The sequence below is a fragment of the Electrophorus electricus genome, chromosome 15 (assembly GCF_041902795.1).
Source record: "Electrophorus electricus isolate QZ-2024a chromosome 15, ASM4190279v1, whole genome shotgun sequence".
NCBI lineage: Eukaryota > Metazoa > Chordata > Actinopteri > Gymnotiformes > Gymnotidae > Electrophorus > Electrophorus electricus.
The window spans coordinates 6,150,829-6,169,706 of record NC_137511.1 but is presented as its reverse complement, the minus strand read 5'-3'; the positions used below and the strand labels follow the sequence as shown (position 1 = coordinate 6,169,706).

The following is an 18,878-nucleotide window of genomic DNA, read 5'->3' as shown; positions in this document are numbered from 1 at the left end:
TGAAGACAAGATTGGATGAAAACTGAAAATATATATTTCTTATAAAATTTGAGACATCAAAACCTCTCTAAACCCAACAGTGTTTGAGGATTAGAAATGAATTATGGGTATTTTAGCCACATGAAGACTGTTTGGGAGGAAATAGATTACAGCGAACATGTTGTAACTGGTGTATATCATCACCAATGCATCATCGGTCTTTCTGCCTTTCTCCCCTAAAATATTCGTACGAAGAAAATAAAGAATTAAAATAATAAAATAAAAAGGTGATGAGAATTACAGGTATGAACCAACTACAGTAGTGCTTAACCCCATTTTAGTGTTTTCCCTGCTTAACTAAAGCTGAATCTTATCAAGTACACATTTCAGCATTTGCTAACTGTGATGGACTCCAGCCTTTGACGATTGGTTTTAGGCACCACGGGTTTAAGGTATGTTGCAGCTCCAGAAAACTGAATGGGAACACCTTTCTGGACCAACTTTGCCACACCCGTGTTCACGGAACTTCAACTGACAAAGCGCTTTTGAATGAGGTGGAACCCAGCAGTGGTGGACTGGAGTTAGTGGCTTAATCATGCTAGTATGATGAATGCATGAGTATGTATAAAAGAGTGAACTGAGGCCAAAGAAGTCTTTGTCAGAATGGGATGTTGGCTGTTTCATTCAGTGAAGGAATTTATTATGTTGGCTTGACAAAGCCAAGACTCTGTTCTTCTTATTATTATTCTATTCGCAAATTTTCACACTTTTCACAGGTCGCAGTTTTTATTGTAGAAGCACGACATTCGGCACAAACGTAGTTCCCATACGAGAATGTGTGTGTGCTTTTGGGAAAGATCCACTTCCGGTTTTTGCGTGACGACTAGGTCGACTAGGGAATGAATGGTGGAATAAAAAATCTGTGATGTCATAGTAGACCATTTTCACAGGACCCACGCACTGACCTTCTTCTCTCCCTTATTCCTTCAATCAGAACTACAAGCACATCTAAACAACCCCTCAGCCTCAACTATCCCACAGCCAATTACCCCTCAACCATAATTACCTCCAACATCCAAATAGCCCTCAAGCACAACTACCTCCACAACTAAATAACTGACACCATAATCCATCAGTTAATTAACACTTCAGCCTCAGATACCTCACAGCCAATTACCCCTCAAACCAAATTATCCCCACATCTGAATGCCCTCAGAGTCAATTACCCCCAACACCTAAATAACCCCTCGACCACAACTACCCTAAAAGCTAAATTTAAATAACCCCTCAGCCTCAACTACCCCACGGCTAAATATCCCCTCAGCCTCAAGTACTCCATACTCAATTACCCCAACCCAAATGAATCCCCACAGCCAAGTGCCCCTCAGCAACTATCCCCTCAGATAAATAATCCCTCAGCAACTACTCCCTCAGATAAATAATCCCTCAACAACTACCCAACAGATAAATACAATTAACCCCTCATCTTCAACTACCCAACAGCTAAATAATCCCTCAACCACAACAACAGCTAAATATCCCCTCAGCCCCAATTACTTTATAGCTAATTATCCCAACCCAAATTAATCCCAACAGCCAAGTGCCCAACAGCTAAATATCTTGAGCGCCAACTGCCCCACAGCAAATTACACCTCTACCCAATTATCCCCACAGATAAATAACTGCTCAACCATAACTGCTCTAAGAGCTAAATAATTCCTCAGTCTCAATTAGCCCAGTCAGTTAGCCTTCAACCACATTTATCACCCACAGGCCCTCAACAACTACCCCATTAGCCAAATTGCCCTCATCAACTGCTCCCACAGCTAATTAACCCTCAGCAACAATTACACCATTTGACTAAAAGCCTTCCACCAAAACTACAACAGCTAAATTGCTCAACTACCCCACAACAAATTACATTTCATTTTACATTTAAAATGTCAAAATTTCAGGATTTCATTTTATGTTTAAACAGCATTTTATATTATGTAATATTTCAAGATAGTGCATCTGTGAGTAGAAAAACCATTGCCTAGATTACTAACTTGCTGTTAAGTACTGGAACCTCATTAGCAGTCTTTCTTTCTCAATGTTACTGAATTTGTGAGTTTTAAAAGGGGGGGGGGGGGGGCTGATGGTCACTGACAAAAAAACAAAAACAACCCTTAGCCACAACAAAGAAACAATTACTCAATGAAGCAACATCTGTATCTTTATTTGTTACAAAACACATTTTGAACAAAGTATGAATTCATGGCATATTACTAAATGAAACGTAAAATTTATAAATGTCAGTTCCTGAGTCACATAACCCTTTAACTGAAACATAAATAATAACTGCAGGCCTATAACTTGCAACAAAAAGGTAAACATCAGTTACTGGAAAACAACGAAATATTCAAGATTGTAAAGTACCCCCCCCCCCCCCCCATGTAGAAATCACAAATACAAGATGTATAAATGAGTTAATGCCTTAAAGTGTATGAATTTTCCTTTACACAAAAGTACTTCCATCTTCAGAGATTTTATCTATTTGAATAACTAACAGAATATAATTCTTTGATAAATCATCTGAGTTTTCATTGTTACCGTGCTCCAACATTAGTTCATGTGAAATATTTAGTATAAAAATATATATAACTTTTTATGCAACATATGGAGAGCAAGTTTTCTAAACTTACAGTACCACTAAAGTCACCAGGAATGATTAAACTGAAACCTGATTAAACTATGAGCACAACATACAGTGACTCCTTCATGGTAAAGGAAACTCCACAAAGACCCATGCAGTTTATATCAACTGGATCTGGATTGCAACCAAGCACAGCCTAATTTATGCCCTTTACGGTAAGTGTCCTGTCACATTGTAAAAATACACAATGAAGAGCCAAACAGCCCATGATCTTACAGTAAAAGTCACTGGCATGGACACTCAATGTTCTGTTCAATGTAGGGGCTGTACTACCCAATTCTTGTTTTTTCTGTGCAGCTTAAGGGGAAAGAGATGGTACTCTTCCATATGCTCCCATGGTTGTTTTAACTGTTCATATTTGGTCCCTAGTTCACAGAGGTAATAAATACAGACATGCAGATAACTTCATTTTGTAAGAAAATAAGGCAGATTTCATTAAAATCTCATTGTCACTTAGTCGTTTTATAATGAAATGTGACACCAGATTCCATCTTAAGTGAGTCTGAGGCAGTGAGAAATGTATCAGATGGCCTTCACATCACTGCAATGACCATGTTGGGCACCCTCTCTCAGGGCCTTGATGCCCTGTAATCTGCGACCATGGAGGGTGAAGTGAGACCATGCCAGAAGTTGCAGCAGGGCACAGGTGATTGGCACAAACACTAGAAGATAAAAGCAGCCCTGCCGCAGTGGAACAGAGCTCTCTGCACCTGGCACAACTACAGCTGCCACAGAGTCCTTGAGTGGATCCCTCTCAAAGATGTCGTAGCCTGAATGGAATGAAAATGTGTGAGAACAGTGAAGATGATCTTCTGTCACCTTTATCTAAATAGTGGTTAACTTGCTATAATTAAATATAAAAATCTAGTTTTAAGAAATACCAACAGTGAACCATACACAAAAAGTGTTTCAATTACAATTCACCAGACTATATATGAAAAAGCTTTTTAAAAAATGTAAGGAATAGACATAGGTGGGTTTATTTAAGCATAACAAAGCTGATATATGCATGAGATATGAAATAATACCATGATTAAATATTAGTATGCACAATGTACTATTGCTTAAAGCAGGAAAATGGAAACTGCATGCCAATACTGTCTGACTATCAAAACAATAAACATGTCTCCAGATCAATGTAGCACCAATACATGCAATATACATGGGATACATGTTTGAGTAAAAGTAAAATTAACCAAATGCCATTAAAAAAAAAAAGAGTAACATTTGCATTTGGATAACCCCATTGACACTAGACCCTGTGGTGTGGTGTGATGCTTGGTTAAATTAATTTTAAGACAGGCACCTGTGGATTAGGCACAAGACATGTTGCCAAAATGTTCTTTGGAAGGTTGTTCCACTTTGATAAACATCACTATCAAAAAATAGAGAGAGAACTTCCACTCTCCTGATTAGCCTGAACTCCTTATGGCTATTTTTTTTTTTTTTTTTAAGAGTGGTATTCAACACATATATTAATACCACACATGATATCAGCATCACTGATCACACTAGCAATAAAAATTCCTATAAACTTAAACAAACTATTCTTTTGCTAAACGTTATTACTCAGCCAAAAGCTAGTGCAGTCAGCTTTCCTGTACTGAAAGTGAAAGCTAGACTGGCACATTATATCCATGCTATATATAAAATAGAACATGTGCACATCCTCATGTACGTAATTACAAAGCATGATTTTCTGTGACCACTGTTTACTGCAACACCAAATCTAGACAAATTATCAAACTCTCACACTTACCGGTGTATACACACAGCAGCCAGGTGCCAATTAGGGGTGCAAAGGTCTGGCCGGGCTTTGTTACCAGAGCAACCATACCAAACAGCAGTGCAGAGGCTGCATGTTGTCGCCGGTTCAACACAAAGTCCTCATCAACCAGGTCTGTGATTACCAAGTTCAACAGCTTACAGGTCCCCTCTGTAAACACTCGATTACTGTACAGAAAGGTTTACACTTAGGACCGGATTTAATAAAGAACTCAGAACCTAAATTACACACACACACACACACACACACACACACAGAAATGAAACAACCTAGAACATTGTTATGTACTATTGTTTTGAGAATACTATAAAGTTTGGTTTTTTTCAGAGCACCTTTTCCCTTCATTAGTAAATTCTTAACATATTAACATAGAAGCTACATAAGGAACACCTTAAACAAAAGTCCACTTATCCAACTCAGGCACAGATTAACAATCAACACTTTCATTTTTGTAAATAATTGTCAATTTGAATATTAGGTAAAAGGCAAACGACACCTAGTCTAGTAGTATTTGGACATGCATTATAATGTGAGCGCAATATTGAGTTCCCACCTGGCAATAAATAGGCAGAGCAGGTAGATGTGGTCTGCTCCTGCTAATAACATTGCCATACTAAGGCCAAGCTTCAACAGAAAAAGCCAACGAATAACTTGGTAGACACCTATTCTTCGGCACAACGTCAGAAAGTAAAGGTTGTTGAGATGTGGAGCTATGTAAGATATCCCTGAAGGTGTTGGAACAGAAAAAACATTCCATTAAGACAATAATTAATGTCTCAGATGTGCTTCTGAGAAGCCAGACATGTTAACATAAACAGCTTTCATCACAGGAGATATAAGTTTCTATATCTTAGATTTACTGAACAGATCATGCCTATTACTGTTTTCTAACAAGCACCATTAGAGAATACACAACTGACAAACTTTAAAGCCATAAAATGTTTAATATGACATGGTCCTTACTGAGAAGTTGGTGTAGCAACTAAAGTTCATATGCATAAAATACCTCCTTAATGGGGAAAACATTTCTTAACAGGCACATGCTCTTACCCAGCAAAAAAGAGCCAGTGGAGGCAGAGATCTGGTCTGATAAGAGGTGCTCCAGAAATAGAGGGAAGAAATTGCTGTTAAAGTGGCAGTGAAACACCTGCAGAGAGGAGATGGCAGTATAAAATTGTCAAGCAATTAATGGTTGCATCAAAGCTAATCATCTATGAATACACAACATTAGGAGTACATTGACAATATTCACCTGTATAAGATTCATTGAAACAAACCACATAAAGTTGCTGTGGCGCGAGAGCTGCTTCAAATACTCCCCAAGAGAGATGGGCTTCGCAGCAGCAGCCAGGGCCACATGACCAACAGTCAATCTGGGACAAACATATCAATAGACACACGAACAGAGGTAGAATAAGAAAAATGATAGACAGAAAGGGAAGCAAAGACAGAGCAAAACAGAACAGAAGGATGCGTCTGAAATTTCAGTCTCTCTCATCAGAAAGTAGCTCACAGAAGAATGGGACAGCTTGCCTGTAACTTGAGAAGCCTTTCCTCATCACTCCGATTGTGAGACTAAGTGCCTGTCTGACTCACTCTAAATTGCTTACATCTCAGATACACACAGCCACCTCTATCATTACCCCAAACAATAGCAATCTATAAACCTACAGCCATAACAGAACTGAAGAAAATAACAAATATCGGTTACTCTTGCTATAGCACTTCAGTAAAACAAATGGCTACAGTGGATACACATTTTCAAAATGATGAGTGAGGAGAGGCCTGTTTATAATGGATTCCACAGCTTTCACATTCCTTGTGATACGAATCGCTTTCAGGTTAGGGGGGAAAAGAGAGAGAGAGAGAGAGAGAGAGAGAGAGAGAGAGAGAGAGAGAGAGAGAGAGAGAGAGAAAAAAAAAAATCAATATTGCATCCAGAGATCTGAATTACAGTCCCTTGAAGCGCTCAGACCTATAGAAAACACTCAACATTTTCTGATCTGTAACCAGTTTCACAACCTGTATTTTTCCAAAGTTAGTAAAATTGTTATACAAAAAGTTTTTTTTTACACTCAGCATAAATTGTTGTCAACTGTGTGTCGTGTGTGTGACAGACTTGTGGAAGGCTGCAAAAGTGAACATACTCTTTGAGCAATTCCCCTTCATCCTTTTGTGATCGTACTTCATTCTGGAACCTGTGACGCAGAAGACGAGATACCACAGCAAAGCCCAACATTGACATGGCAGCCAGTGTTACACAGAAGAGCCTGAAGGACATAAAATCTTCCTTGTCCCAGAAGGAGTAGGAGAGGAAGACAGAGAGTGAGCCCAGTGCACTGAACAGGGAGCTGTGGAAGTTCAGGCGTGTACGGTCATTTGCTGACACGGCCAGGTCAGCCAGCAGGGCATTGTGGTTGAGGTCCACCAGTGTGAGAAAACCATCATAAAGGCACAGGCAGAAGAGAAACTGCAGACCAGGGTGGGCCCAGGCCACCCAGAAAACCAGAAAGGAAAGAGCAAACAGCGGCCCATTCCTGGAGAGTGAATGCAGCCGCTTCAGCACTACCTCTGGCGAGGAGATCTGACCACCGGACCTGAGTCAGACACATGGGGAGAAGATATAATTTGCTGTTCATAGTGTGTCAAACTCAATGAAAGAAGACACTTTATAAATAATTTCCCCTGTGTTTTAATAGAAAATAAAAGGAGAATGTTTCTTCACAAATACTACAAATTTGGAATACATTTAAATATTCAGTGTCAGTGCAGAGAAAGAACAAGTGAGGAAGGTACTTACTGGTTAGAACTAAGGAAGGAGCGGTCACTGAGCCAGCCAAAAAGAGGGTCATTTAGGCTATTCCATATCAGAAACACTGTCTGAGTGAGCAAGACAGAAAGATTTAATGTCAAACCAACAGAAAACTGCTCTGAAAATCCTAGTCACTGAACAACATAAGGAAATTAGTACTTTAGCTGTTACTGATAGCACCATCTAATGACTCAACTAAATGTAAATACAACGCACTTTATCATTATTGACAGTTATACACGCTCTGATATAGTCATGGTGCAAACCAACTTACCTCACCAACCCAGAAAGAAAGTTTGTCGATCTTGTAGACAGACACAAAAGTGTCCACATAATAAAGCAGGAAGACATTATGGAGGATGGAGACAAAAAGGGAAAGGGAGCCATACAGCACAGCTGTGGAGACACCCAGGCAACAGATCCACACCCTCTGTCCCATCCTTTTCACATTCTCTCTCTTTCCCCTTGCTTCTCCTTCACCAACAAAGCTTCACTCACACCACAATTCAAGCAGGTTATGGTCATTGTCCTAAAAAGGAATAGTGATACAGTATATTCAATGTCTATCTAACAATAACAGTAGCCAACAATGGTATTTTTAATGCAGTTTTACTAATGGACTTGTTTAATTTTCCTGATTATACTTTTTTTAATAATTGTGAATTGATGACATTCAATTATAGCCATTATTTTCTAAACTATTTAACTATTTGAATATTGGATAGCTGTAGCGCTCCTAATCTTTATATTTCTAACCCACAAACAAATTCCACAAATTAAATTTTGCCCACTGGAATGAAGTTGCCTAATGTTACATATCTGCTTTTAAACAATGAGCAGTTGTGTGCTTAAGAATGCAAGATGTAACAAACTTCTCTGTGCCAGAGACCATGTTAAGAGATACATTTGTATTTCGGTTGTTGCATTTAACCTGACAAGAATACCCTAGACAAGCATTCAACATACTCTTGGCACAAAGATAACATAAGTATTCCTGTGAAAAATCCATGAACATCTGTCTCAGGTCAGAACATCTGTCTCAGGTCAGGACATCCGACATCCACACTAAGCAAGTTAGTACAAGTTCTAACCTTGACTTGTTTAAGGAACACAGCACTGGGTGATTTTATCAGTTATACAGTCATGTATAAAATCGTATTTTAAATAAAGATTGAACCAGAAATATTTCAGATAATTACTAATCCTATCCAAATCCATTCTGATTCATACTGCAAAGCAAAAATTCTGACTAGCCTTCCCTGGATCACATCGCACCAATCTCAATAGAACAGTACCTGGCAGAACAGGTGGTTGCTTTCTAATGGCCATGATACAGAACTCTGATCCCAAAAAAAGATCATGTACAGCTATGGAAGAGAACCTTTATACATTTATCTGAGTAAGTAAAAATATCAGTTGTCTTCACATTCTACCATCATAAACAAACATACCTGTTGCAAGTTAAATATAGCAAATGGTTTAAAGTTAGTCCTTGTTCTGATATTATTCAGTATTGTAACAGGTTCAAGAAATCAGAATAGTTAGCTAGCTAGCCAATTTAATACTGACTAGACAGATATAAAAACAAATTAACCAGGTCATTAGCTAGTGAGTAACCATCAAGCTAGCTAACCATCTCGGCTAGCGTTAGTTTTCAACCATTGCTGATCAAGCTTGTAATGCTATCACTAGCTGGCTATGCAGAAAAACACGTTTTATCATTTCTAGCTGATCCACTGACTTGCTAGGCTAAATGGAGGTTTTTAAAATGTTATCTTATCTATCTTAACGTCGGATTGTTTGAACTGTAAGAAACGAGTTTACACTACTAAGATATCCTAGCTAACTAACTAGATAAGCAAGCTATCTAACCGAGCTAACCTAGTTAGCATCAAGTATATATTTAACCTAATTGTATCAACCAAACCTATAGGTTAGCTAACGTTAGTTTACCCTAGCAAACTAAGCTACCCAGTTTAGCCTCCGAGTTTACCATCGCAAACTAAGCTACCCAGTTGAGCCTGCGAGTTTATCATAGCAAACTAACCTACCCAGTTTAGCCTCCGAGTTTACCATAGCAAACTAACCTACCCAGTTTACCCTCCGAGTTTACCATAGCAAACTAACCTACCCAGTTTACCCTCCGAGTTTACCATAGCAAACTAAGATACCCAGTTTAACATCCGCTTTCACGTCCTGTGCTCCCGTCACAAAATGCCCAGCTGGCAAACATTTACACCCGCCGTTTCTGTGTCTAGCTACTTATCAGGACGTAATAATCATGAAATACTCACCGTGTGAACTTAATGACTGCACTACAGTAATCAAAATGCTAACCATACAAATATATGTTTACGATAAACAAACAAAAAGGAGCCCCTAAACCAAATTCGCCTTGTCTTTCTGCGGAAAGCTCCTCGCCGAACGAGCACATCCAAACTGTCATGTATGCGCGAGGAAGCTCGTGACGTCAAAAGCCCTCGCTCTGCCTTCTTCCCCCTTCTCCTCATCATTTAGCAGTTTAGTTTGTGTCCTTTCCTGCTAATTTTCTATCACTACGCTTAGATGAAGCTAGCTTTTTGTTTTTCTATGTTGTACTAGCTACAAAGTGAAATAAAACAACTTGTTACTGATGTGCTCTGGGTGCCGTATTAATCTTAAAGAGTACGATGTTTTATCTACATTTGCTACTGATTTCATTTCAGTATTCACTATATTTTCCCCCTGAACCATTAAATACATTTACGCCAAGTATGACGGATGAACTCATCTGGACATCGTTGAAAATAAGAAAAAGCATTGAAACTTGCAGTCATTACCAGCAGTACAGAAAGTGAAAGCACACAGTGCCATTAAGAATTACCGCTACTCCTTTGCGTTTATGGGCCGGATCTTCACACAACAGACCAGTACCGACACGGTATCCCGATCTGGACCAGCACTGAACCGGCATCATCTCAGAAGTTTTCTTTACCAGTGTTCGGCCCAAACGTGGAACAGATCCGCAATGCTTATTTCAGATTTGGATCAGTTCCGAACCAGATCTCTAATCTCCATTAAGTTAGTTATTTAATTTTAAATTCTATTTACTTAATGAAAATGTGTGAAATTATTACTAATATTTTCATTTAAATTACAATTAAAATGTGTTTCTTCACTAAGAATGAAGGAAATTATTTCATCATTAAATGGTGGTATGATAGCTTATATGAATTGTTTTGTATATGTTTAAACGGTGCATAACGGTGTCAAACATTCTGAATTGTAATTCCTATTTCCTATATATCATAAAACGTGATAAGTTAAAACCAGAAACTATCTTGAACGTGTAGGCTAATTCAAGTGTGAGTTACAACACGGAAACAGGAATTTCACATATGCTTTATTTAACAAATACGCTCATTGGTCACTTTATTAGGTACACCCGTTCAACTTCTCTTTAACGCAACTATCTAATCAGCCAATCACATGGCAGAAACTCAATGCATTTCAGCATTTGGCCCCACTCCGGTACGGTTTCGAGTCCAGATCCGTTTTTTTTTTTAAATCGACGGTGAATCTCAGTCGCACTTATTTCACGCCTTCGATACAACTTCGAAACGGATTCAGATACCGTATGTGAGTTTGGTGTAGTTATACGGATCCTGCCCAGCGCCACGCAAGAACGCAGCAGCTGGACGATATGGCAAAAAGTAAGATCACGATATTTATCATGAAATAACATTTTATAATGCTGCCAGCTTCAAGGGCATCCTGGAAATGACTGAATATAGTTTATAATAAGAACGCCTGATGTCTGATCTGGGAAGCTAAACAGGCTCAGGCCCGGTTAATACTTGGATAGGCGATAACGGCCCCTGTAAGATTCTCGTGCGTCACTTTAATTTACTTTACAGCTAAAATGATCAAATAAGAAATTAAGTGGGTTTTTTGCTTGTTTTTTTTTTATTTTTTATTATTTTTTAAACCCTGTGTGTTAGTTTGGCCACTGCTCTCATTTGCTATCAATAGGCTCTCTGACTACATACACGACAGCCTGAGAACACCTGAGCTTGGAAGCTAAGCAAGTTTGGACCTGCTTAGTACTTTAGTGGAAGACCGCCTGGGGATAACGGGTCTTTAAGATTTTCATGTGTCAGTTTAATTTACTTTCCAGCTAACATGCTCAAATGTGAAATACATTTACTTTGAAGTAACTACCTCAACCCTTGCAGTGGTAAATATTACTTCTTAGTCCGATTCAAAATGTTTTGTTTTTACAATCTTTTGAATTTGTTTGCTTTTTAAAAAAAAAGAGTGCCTTAAGTTGCTGCTATTGTATTCCAGATCAGCACTAAGTAGATAACCAAGCTCGCTGTTTAGAGCATGTGGCCTCTAACACATTATTTAAATTTTTTTATTTTTTATTTATTTATTTATTTTGCTCCTGAAATAAGATTACTGATTTATTTACACTATTCAAGGGAAATGATATTTTGTATTATTGATAATTTAAAATATTATTATTGATGTTAATTCAGTAATTAGGAAGCCTTGTGTAAGTAGCACAAAGGCATGAAAAGACTCACTTGGCCAGTCCATGCAAAAAATGGGTTTTATTTTGCTTTATATTTTTTATTGTATCTTCTTTTTCTTTTATATTCTACTTTTTATTTATCCTTGTTTTATTTGTCATGTAAAGTGGGTGGTTTGCTGGTTTGATCCCGAGAAATGCCGGAGCCATTCCTGGCCATGATCCAAGACAGCATAATTGTCCTTGCTCTCTGAGTGGAGAAATATTGGGGAAATCATGTGCTAGTCTTCCCCCTCCCAGTTTGGTGAGTCATGTGATGGGGAAGACTTGGTAAGCTAGAGGTTGGAATTGTAACCCAGTAATATTGGGACAAAAATGTGACTTCCTTATTTGACATCACCTCTGTGATTCGACCACATAAAGGTTTGCAGGTGGATACACAGCAATTCAGTGTTTTGGGGAGTCTCTCTGTTTCAAGTTTTAAAGTTTCAAAGAAGGACCCCACCCATCCCAACAATAGGCTCTTCTCTCTGTTGAGGTCAGGGAAGTGCTTTCACTCCCTGAAGACCAACACAGAGAGACTGAAGAGGAGCTTCTTCCTGCAAGCCATTGGGGCCCTGAATCAGGGCAACTGATGAACTGTGTGGATCATTCTGTGCACTGCATATGATGTCAGTAACTTCATAAAAGACTGCAATAACTATAAATTGCAACTGGTAATTGTACTTTTTGTATATACATATAAATGTACATTGTGTGTATATATACATCTTATACATATACTGTATCCCTGTATCTCCTCAGCTCGGACAGAACAGTCACGAAAGCATTTCACCATGTATGACTATGTATGTGACAAATAAAACTTTGAAACTCTGTATAACAAACATGAGGTTTAAGTATCAAGACTAATGATGACTAACAATGACTAACATGATACAGGTGAGTACAATAGCAGGTAGGTTAATAGAACTAACTAGGTGTCTGAACCAAAATAATCCAAAACAAGGAAACACGAGGAAATATAACCAGGTAGGAAATAAACAGAGGCATTGCTGTGGGAACCATGATGCCTGGGAGGGGCAAATGTGACAACTGATTAAAAATAATACGATTTAATGCATTGTTTTAGTACAAAATTTTGAGGAGACTTAGCGTCCCTCCCTCACTAACCAAACAGACTCAAAATAAGCTTACAGTCTCCAGTGACAAATTGGCACTGTTGACTTTCTAGATGTGCAGATCCTGTTCTGACGTAACTCCTGAGCTTGCTGTCAAGCCCTTCATGAGCTGGGTGGGACGAGGCACGTAAGGAATATTAAAGCTGATTCAAGAACCCTTTTAGTAACACTAAGGCTAAACTGTCCTAATAGCTGTCACTGAAGTTGTGGAAATGGTCTGATGAAAGATAAGTGTCTGTGACTATCTTGACTTTGTAATCAGCAACTAAAAATGTTAACATTATCCAACTTTCTTCACGAGGGACTTGGTGTTCTTTGCCCTTCCATGTTTTGGCATGTGCATTCAGCACATAGGAAGGCATAGGTTAATTACTGAGGTAGAAGGTTGGGATGGAAGCCGTGGGATTGAAGAGAGGGGTGGACTCATTTTGTAATTAAGTTTGGCAGAAGTAAGCAAGATCTCCAGAATCACTTACAGCAGCTTTAACTGCCGGAGCAAGCTTAAACTGGATTTGCCTTTAATATTATGGAGAGACAGTCAGTCAGCATGTTACGTGGGGGGCAGTAAAACACAATGGGTGGGCATATCTTTAGTCATATTTTGAAAGCCGGAACTATATGCAGAGCTTGACTTGAGATGCTAGGAGATGCCAATCCCCCAGTTAAAAAATGGGGAAAACCACCTCTTTCCACCCCTTTTTGATTAATGTGATGTCATTTAAGATGTCTTAACATTATATTCATTCTAACCAAACTTTCTCTTTTCATTGGTGGGGGATTTTCCACCCCAGCCAGCGCCTAGCACCGGCCCTGCATAACTGCATGGGTTTATGGTATTGAAACGCCAGAGTTTAAGTTTTATTGTTTTCAATAAGTCTAATTTACAGTTCATTTTTTAAAACTTCTGATTATTATGCTATTTAATTTAACGGATTGTACAAATAGTTTAAAGTGTGTGAAAATGAGTGAACGTAGAGGGATATCACCGAAGATTACATGAAAATGTTGGAACATGTAAATTGAAGGGGGTGTAAGTGTATTTTGTGTTAGTTTTTCATTTATAGTACCATTGCGCTAGTGTTGGTCTTTTATCTAATGTTCGCTTGGTTCTCTAGCTAACAGTGGTTTAGTGGTTCTATTGAATTGAGTTCGTGAGCGCTCACTAATTGTTAGCTAGCAGCTTGTGAATATTAGCTAGCTAGCTGTGCGTTTTAGTGGCGCCTTTGGCAAACTGAGCTAAGATGACCTCGCTTCACAACTGCGAAGTTGTGATTCCATTCCTTGTTTTCTCCGCTCCTGAGTTTCACCGGTGTCTTGTTAAATCTTATTATATGTGTATTTAAACCCTGCCTTGTTGCCTGTGTGTTTACTGGTCATTGTGAGTTTATAGCCTCCATTTGTTAATCCATGTCTGTTATCTATTCATAGTTGAATATACTGAGCCCTGACGGGTTTACATTGCCTGTTATTATAGCTGTGTTCCGTGTCGTACATTTCTGTTGAGCCTGTTTAGTTATTTTCCTGTTATTGTGCTTTACTTTGTTTTTCATCATGTATACTGGATCGATGCGCTTTGGTAAAATGACAATATGAATTTGCATATCATAAAACTCGCTCTTCTCAGCGTATGCGTCTGCTTCGTGATCCCTCCACATTACATACAGGAGTACAATGCTGAGGTGGACCAATGGGAGAGCGCCCATGATGAAAGGAAGCAATAATGGAGAGACTTGTTCTCAAAATATTTATTTATTTTTCATTTTGTTGTCACACAAGCACTATGGAATCTGCTCAAAGAAGCCTGACATGCATATTCTATCCAATGGAATGGGGGGAAAAAAGACCATTAAAAATACAATTAGAATTTATGTAACAGTCGTGATGAAATTCGGGTTTCTTCATACCTTTGTGTGACACAACCACAACAAAGGACATTAGCTGTCAGAGAAATACCAGCACAGACGACAGATTTCTAGTGCTCACTGGGATTCATCTGCCATGTAGTCCTATAGAAATACAAAACGACTTAATTCTCTCACATTGTCCACTTTATTGTCTGGCTGCTTCTACGCACCATTGAAAGAAAAACAAACGGACCCAGGTCTGGTCCTGGCCTCAGAGTAATCAAGACCATCTGGGAATAGCAGGTGCTGTAAACCTTTCATGTATCACCATTCAAGCTAGAATCAAATTCATTCATTGATTTATAAGGCGGATTGGATCAATTGCGGGATCCATCTGATCAAAGTCTATATCTGATCAAATTTCACAAAATGTGAAATGTATGGGAAGTGCACATATTGTGCCAAAGGGTGTTGAACCATGAGGTTCACATATATAGCAACTGTGCCCATCTCTTGTCCCAATGGTTGCTATATATTTATTAAATTAGCTTCAATTTACAGTACATGCACCATACATAATACAATTATAAAATTATTCATCTAACGGTGTTGTAAAAGCACCAAAATGTTGCCACCAGTGTTAGTAACGAGTTAGCTTTCTAGATAATAAGGCCCATTGCATATTTGCCAAGGAAATTTGCTAAACATGCTTTATCATCCAAGCAAGGGTAACGTTAGTGGAATCGTGGAAAAATAGTTTATGCTATCAACAACAGTTTGCAAAAATAAGACTGATTAATGGCTCTTTTAGATTAATTCTTTACCAGTACCAAAGATTTATAACATATTAAGTCTCACAGATACAACAAACAATTCCATAACTATCTAGAACCATTTAGAGTGTAGGCCTGATGTTTTTACTTTTAGTTGATTTTGGCAGTGTTTTAGTCTGATTACTCATCTATATTGTCACCCCACCCACTCATTAAATAAATATAAAATTGATTGCTCTCAAACCTGTGCCCTGAGGTCCTCCCCCAACATACAGCCCTCCCCCAGTTTCTTTCTAAAATCTGTTCTTTCTAGTAACCTCCCCTAAATGTCAAATTCAAATTTATGTATATCTCTTTTTACAACAGATGTCACAAAGCAGCTATACAAATGTTTGAGTCCAAGCCCTCAGTGAGCAAGCCAAGGACGACAGTGGCAAGGAAAAACTCCCAAGAGCATGAGGAAGAAACCTTGAGAGGAACCCATGCTCCTCTGGCCAACAACAGTCACCACAATATTAATACTATAGACAATAAGGAGCAGAATAAATAGTGAAAGAGGAAAATAAACAATAATAAAATGAAAAAAACAAGCAATTAATGTAAAGTCCTAGTCTGGTCCCGATAGTGTGCACATGTCCAAAACCCATCCCACACTAGAATGTCCATCAAGGGCAATGGGGAAGTAGTTGGCTGGGGTGGAGCTGTGGTGTGTTACAGCAGGGGACATCAGGGGGTGGTGGGAGTAGCCATGGTGGCTGAGACAGGTTGAGGCTCAGTAACATCATGACATCGGGGGTAGGTGTATGTTGTCATAAAGACAAAATAGATTATTAGGCATGTCCAGGTACAAGGGTGTGTAAATTAGGGAACTATTATATGCAATGGTGGACTCTGGCAGATCTAGCTATGGCAGCACAGCTAAAATGATAAAGCCAGAAGAAACCACAGGCATGAGGGCACCCTGGAACGTCAGCACTCCGCTGCTCTCAGTCAAGAAACTTGAGTGGCAAAGGAGAGGTGAAGTGAGAGCATCATAACATCCCAGTTTACCATAACACTCAATGCCCATGGAACCCCAGATCTACACATTTACCTATGATGGGAAGTAGTTAATAAAATGCCTGACTGTAGAGATAGGTTTTCAGCTTAGTCTTAAATATTGAGACTGTATCTGAGTCTCAAACATTTACAGGAAGGTTAAAGGGTGAAGAGTAAATCTAGCCAAACATCAGGAGTAATATAATGTTGTGTGACTGCAGCAACGTAAGAGTGGGAAGACCACAAATATGTCTTTATGAGGTAGGAGAACATACTTTTCAAAGATCTCTGTTGCTTTAAACACTTTATGGCCATTGAGTTACTGACAGAAAATAAAATTTTGTGAAAATTTTATACAGAAATTCTTACACTAGTGTTCACTGGTATACAATACATATATGTTTGCATATAGTAAAAACATTCTCATGTGGAAACTCATTGTCCATTTTTCACTATAGTTCTCTGTATTGTGCTATTGCTTCAATGCCTCCAAGAACAGGTTCAACATGTTGTATTCTTAATTTCTTAAAAGGTAGCTCAATACTGAGGTTATTTTGCAATTTAGATAACCATCTAATTATCTGAACATGGGGTAGTCTGGCTTTTTTACAAGCCTCTTCAGCTTATTAAGATAATTGCCATATGGAAAAACATAGAAATATCCAACAGCCATGTATTTATGCATTTACAGAAAGGTAGACCAAACAAAGTACATTTTGTACCAATCCATCTCTGCCATTCAGCTCACCAAAATGACATACAAAAGTGGTGAGTTACTGTACAAGGAGCAGAGCTGTGGACTAACAAGGATAAAAATACCTGTACAGAGAAGCATATATACATTTTCTTTATATATATATATATATATATATATATATATATATATATATATATATATATATATATATATATATATGTATAATTTATATACATTTTCATCTACATATGGTACCAGAACAATAGGGCCTGTATACAAGAAACTGGCTCTTCCCAATTGCTTTCCAATGGTCCAACTCCCCGAGTGACCTTAGTTTTCTTGCAAACTCTGCAGGTATCTGTAGACATGTCTGAATTGGACCTTCTGAAATTCTGTCAAGAAGACTACAGGGCAACCTAAATTTCAAAGGACCCCTCAGTCAAATGTTGAAAAATTGATCTAAACACTCAACTACCTAAACTAATTTGAACTGTGTGATCATACCAGTATCTAAATTATTAAAACCATCATGGTGGTGACTCATCAGTTCTTTGCATAAAAGATGAGTTAATTCGTAACATGTGATCATTTATGGGATATGTTGTTTAGTTACTGACATGGCAACATTTTTCATAGCCATAATAGGCATTGTGAGCCTTGGTGTTTTTTTGGTTTTGTTTTTTTACAAAGGCAGTAGCAGGTGTGTCACATATAACAGAATCAATTTTAATGAACACTGTTTTACCTATGAAATCCAATCCCCTTTGTAGCTGCTCTATTTTGAGTGGAATCTTTTAAAAATAGATACGGTACCCTAGGCTTTTTTTTTTGTTACCACAAAAAAAGCCAATAACAACAGATTCCTTCACTGAAACACTTAACATAAGTTCTAAATTAAGCCATAGCTGCATACTTGAGCTTTTAAATAAAGGTAAACCATCGGCATTATCTTAACTATGAACTGATCAATTGTATCGCTGTTAAGTGATGCTAAAAAACTTTTTTTTGGCTATTTATGTGTTATAGCATATTTATATTTTAAGGATTCTTCTTGCATCCTTGAACAGTTCTGAGAGGTACTCCCTCAGTACAGCAAGGGGTGCTGTCAGAGCCGCTAAAGGTATGCTAGGCTGATTTGCCTCAAAGGGTGGCGTTGAGTAGAACGATTCAACCTTTAGATGGCGACAGAGTCACGTTGAAGGATGGAAGAGCGCGCACACGCAGACTACACGCGCACGCACATTTATAGAAATTAAAGTATAGGGCCGGGCATAAAACAGTTGAAAGTAGGCTAGCACGCACAGTCAATTAATAACTAATTAATTAAACGAATGCCCAATGATCCTAAAAGAAACCAGGCGCTTTGCGTGTGACAAATGGAAAGCAATTGTTTCATCCTTTTAATAGGTTGCCAAAACGCGTGTAAGCCAAATTAGCAAAGTTGCACATAGAACCTAGTTGATAGAAACCCTAAGTTAACATCAGACCTTTACAGTGATGTAAGGTAAATACGGTTTCTAGAAATTTGTAGATATGCTTTTAGGCAAGCTCTGTTACATC

The 18,878-nt window shown here is 38.4% G+C and overlaps 1 protein-coding gene across 1 annotated transcript; it reads right to left on the bottom strand.

Annotated features, from left to right (window-relative positions):
* Positions 1 to 2,176: 2,176 nt before the first annotated feature.
* slc68a1a (solute carrier family 68 member 1a) lies at positions 2,177 to 9,737 on the bottom strand. The gene is made up of 9 exons (XM_027010461.3): positions 9,567 to 9,737; positions 7,547 to 7,801; positions 7,261 to 7,340; positions 6,608 to 7,057; positions 5,713 to 5,833; positions 5,511 to 5,607; positions 5,014 to 5,185; positions 4,434 to 4,627; positions 2,177 to 3,444 (listed from the first exon to the last, which is right to left on the bottom strand). The coding sequence occupies exons 2-9, from the start codon at positions 7,709 to 7,711 to the stop codon at positions 3,197 to 3,199; spliced, it is 1,527 nt and encodes a 508-aa protein (XP_026866262.1). The 5' UTR covers positions 7,712 to 7,801; positions 9,567 to 9,737; the 3' UTR covers positions 2,177 to 3,196.
* Between the last annotated feature and the right edge of the window lie 9,141 nt (positions 9,738 to 18,878).

What these genes read in the sequence shown, in the direction of transcription:
- slc68a1a (XM_027010461.3), bottom strand. Translation starts at nt 7,711, where the DNA reads ATGGGACAGAGGGTGTGGATCTGTTGCCTGGGTGTCTCCACAGCTGTG. An exon ending in TTTCAATGAATCTTATACAG is followed by an intron (nt 5,608 to 5,712) that starts GTGAATATTGTC and finishes TCCTCTCTGCAG; the next exon opens with GTGTTTCACTGCCACTTTAA. An exon ending in CACTGGCTCTTTTTTGCTGG is followed by an intron (nt 5,186 to 5,510) that starts GTAAGAGCATGT and finishes CAACACCTTCAG; the next exon opens with GGATATCTTACATAGCTCCA.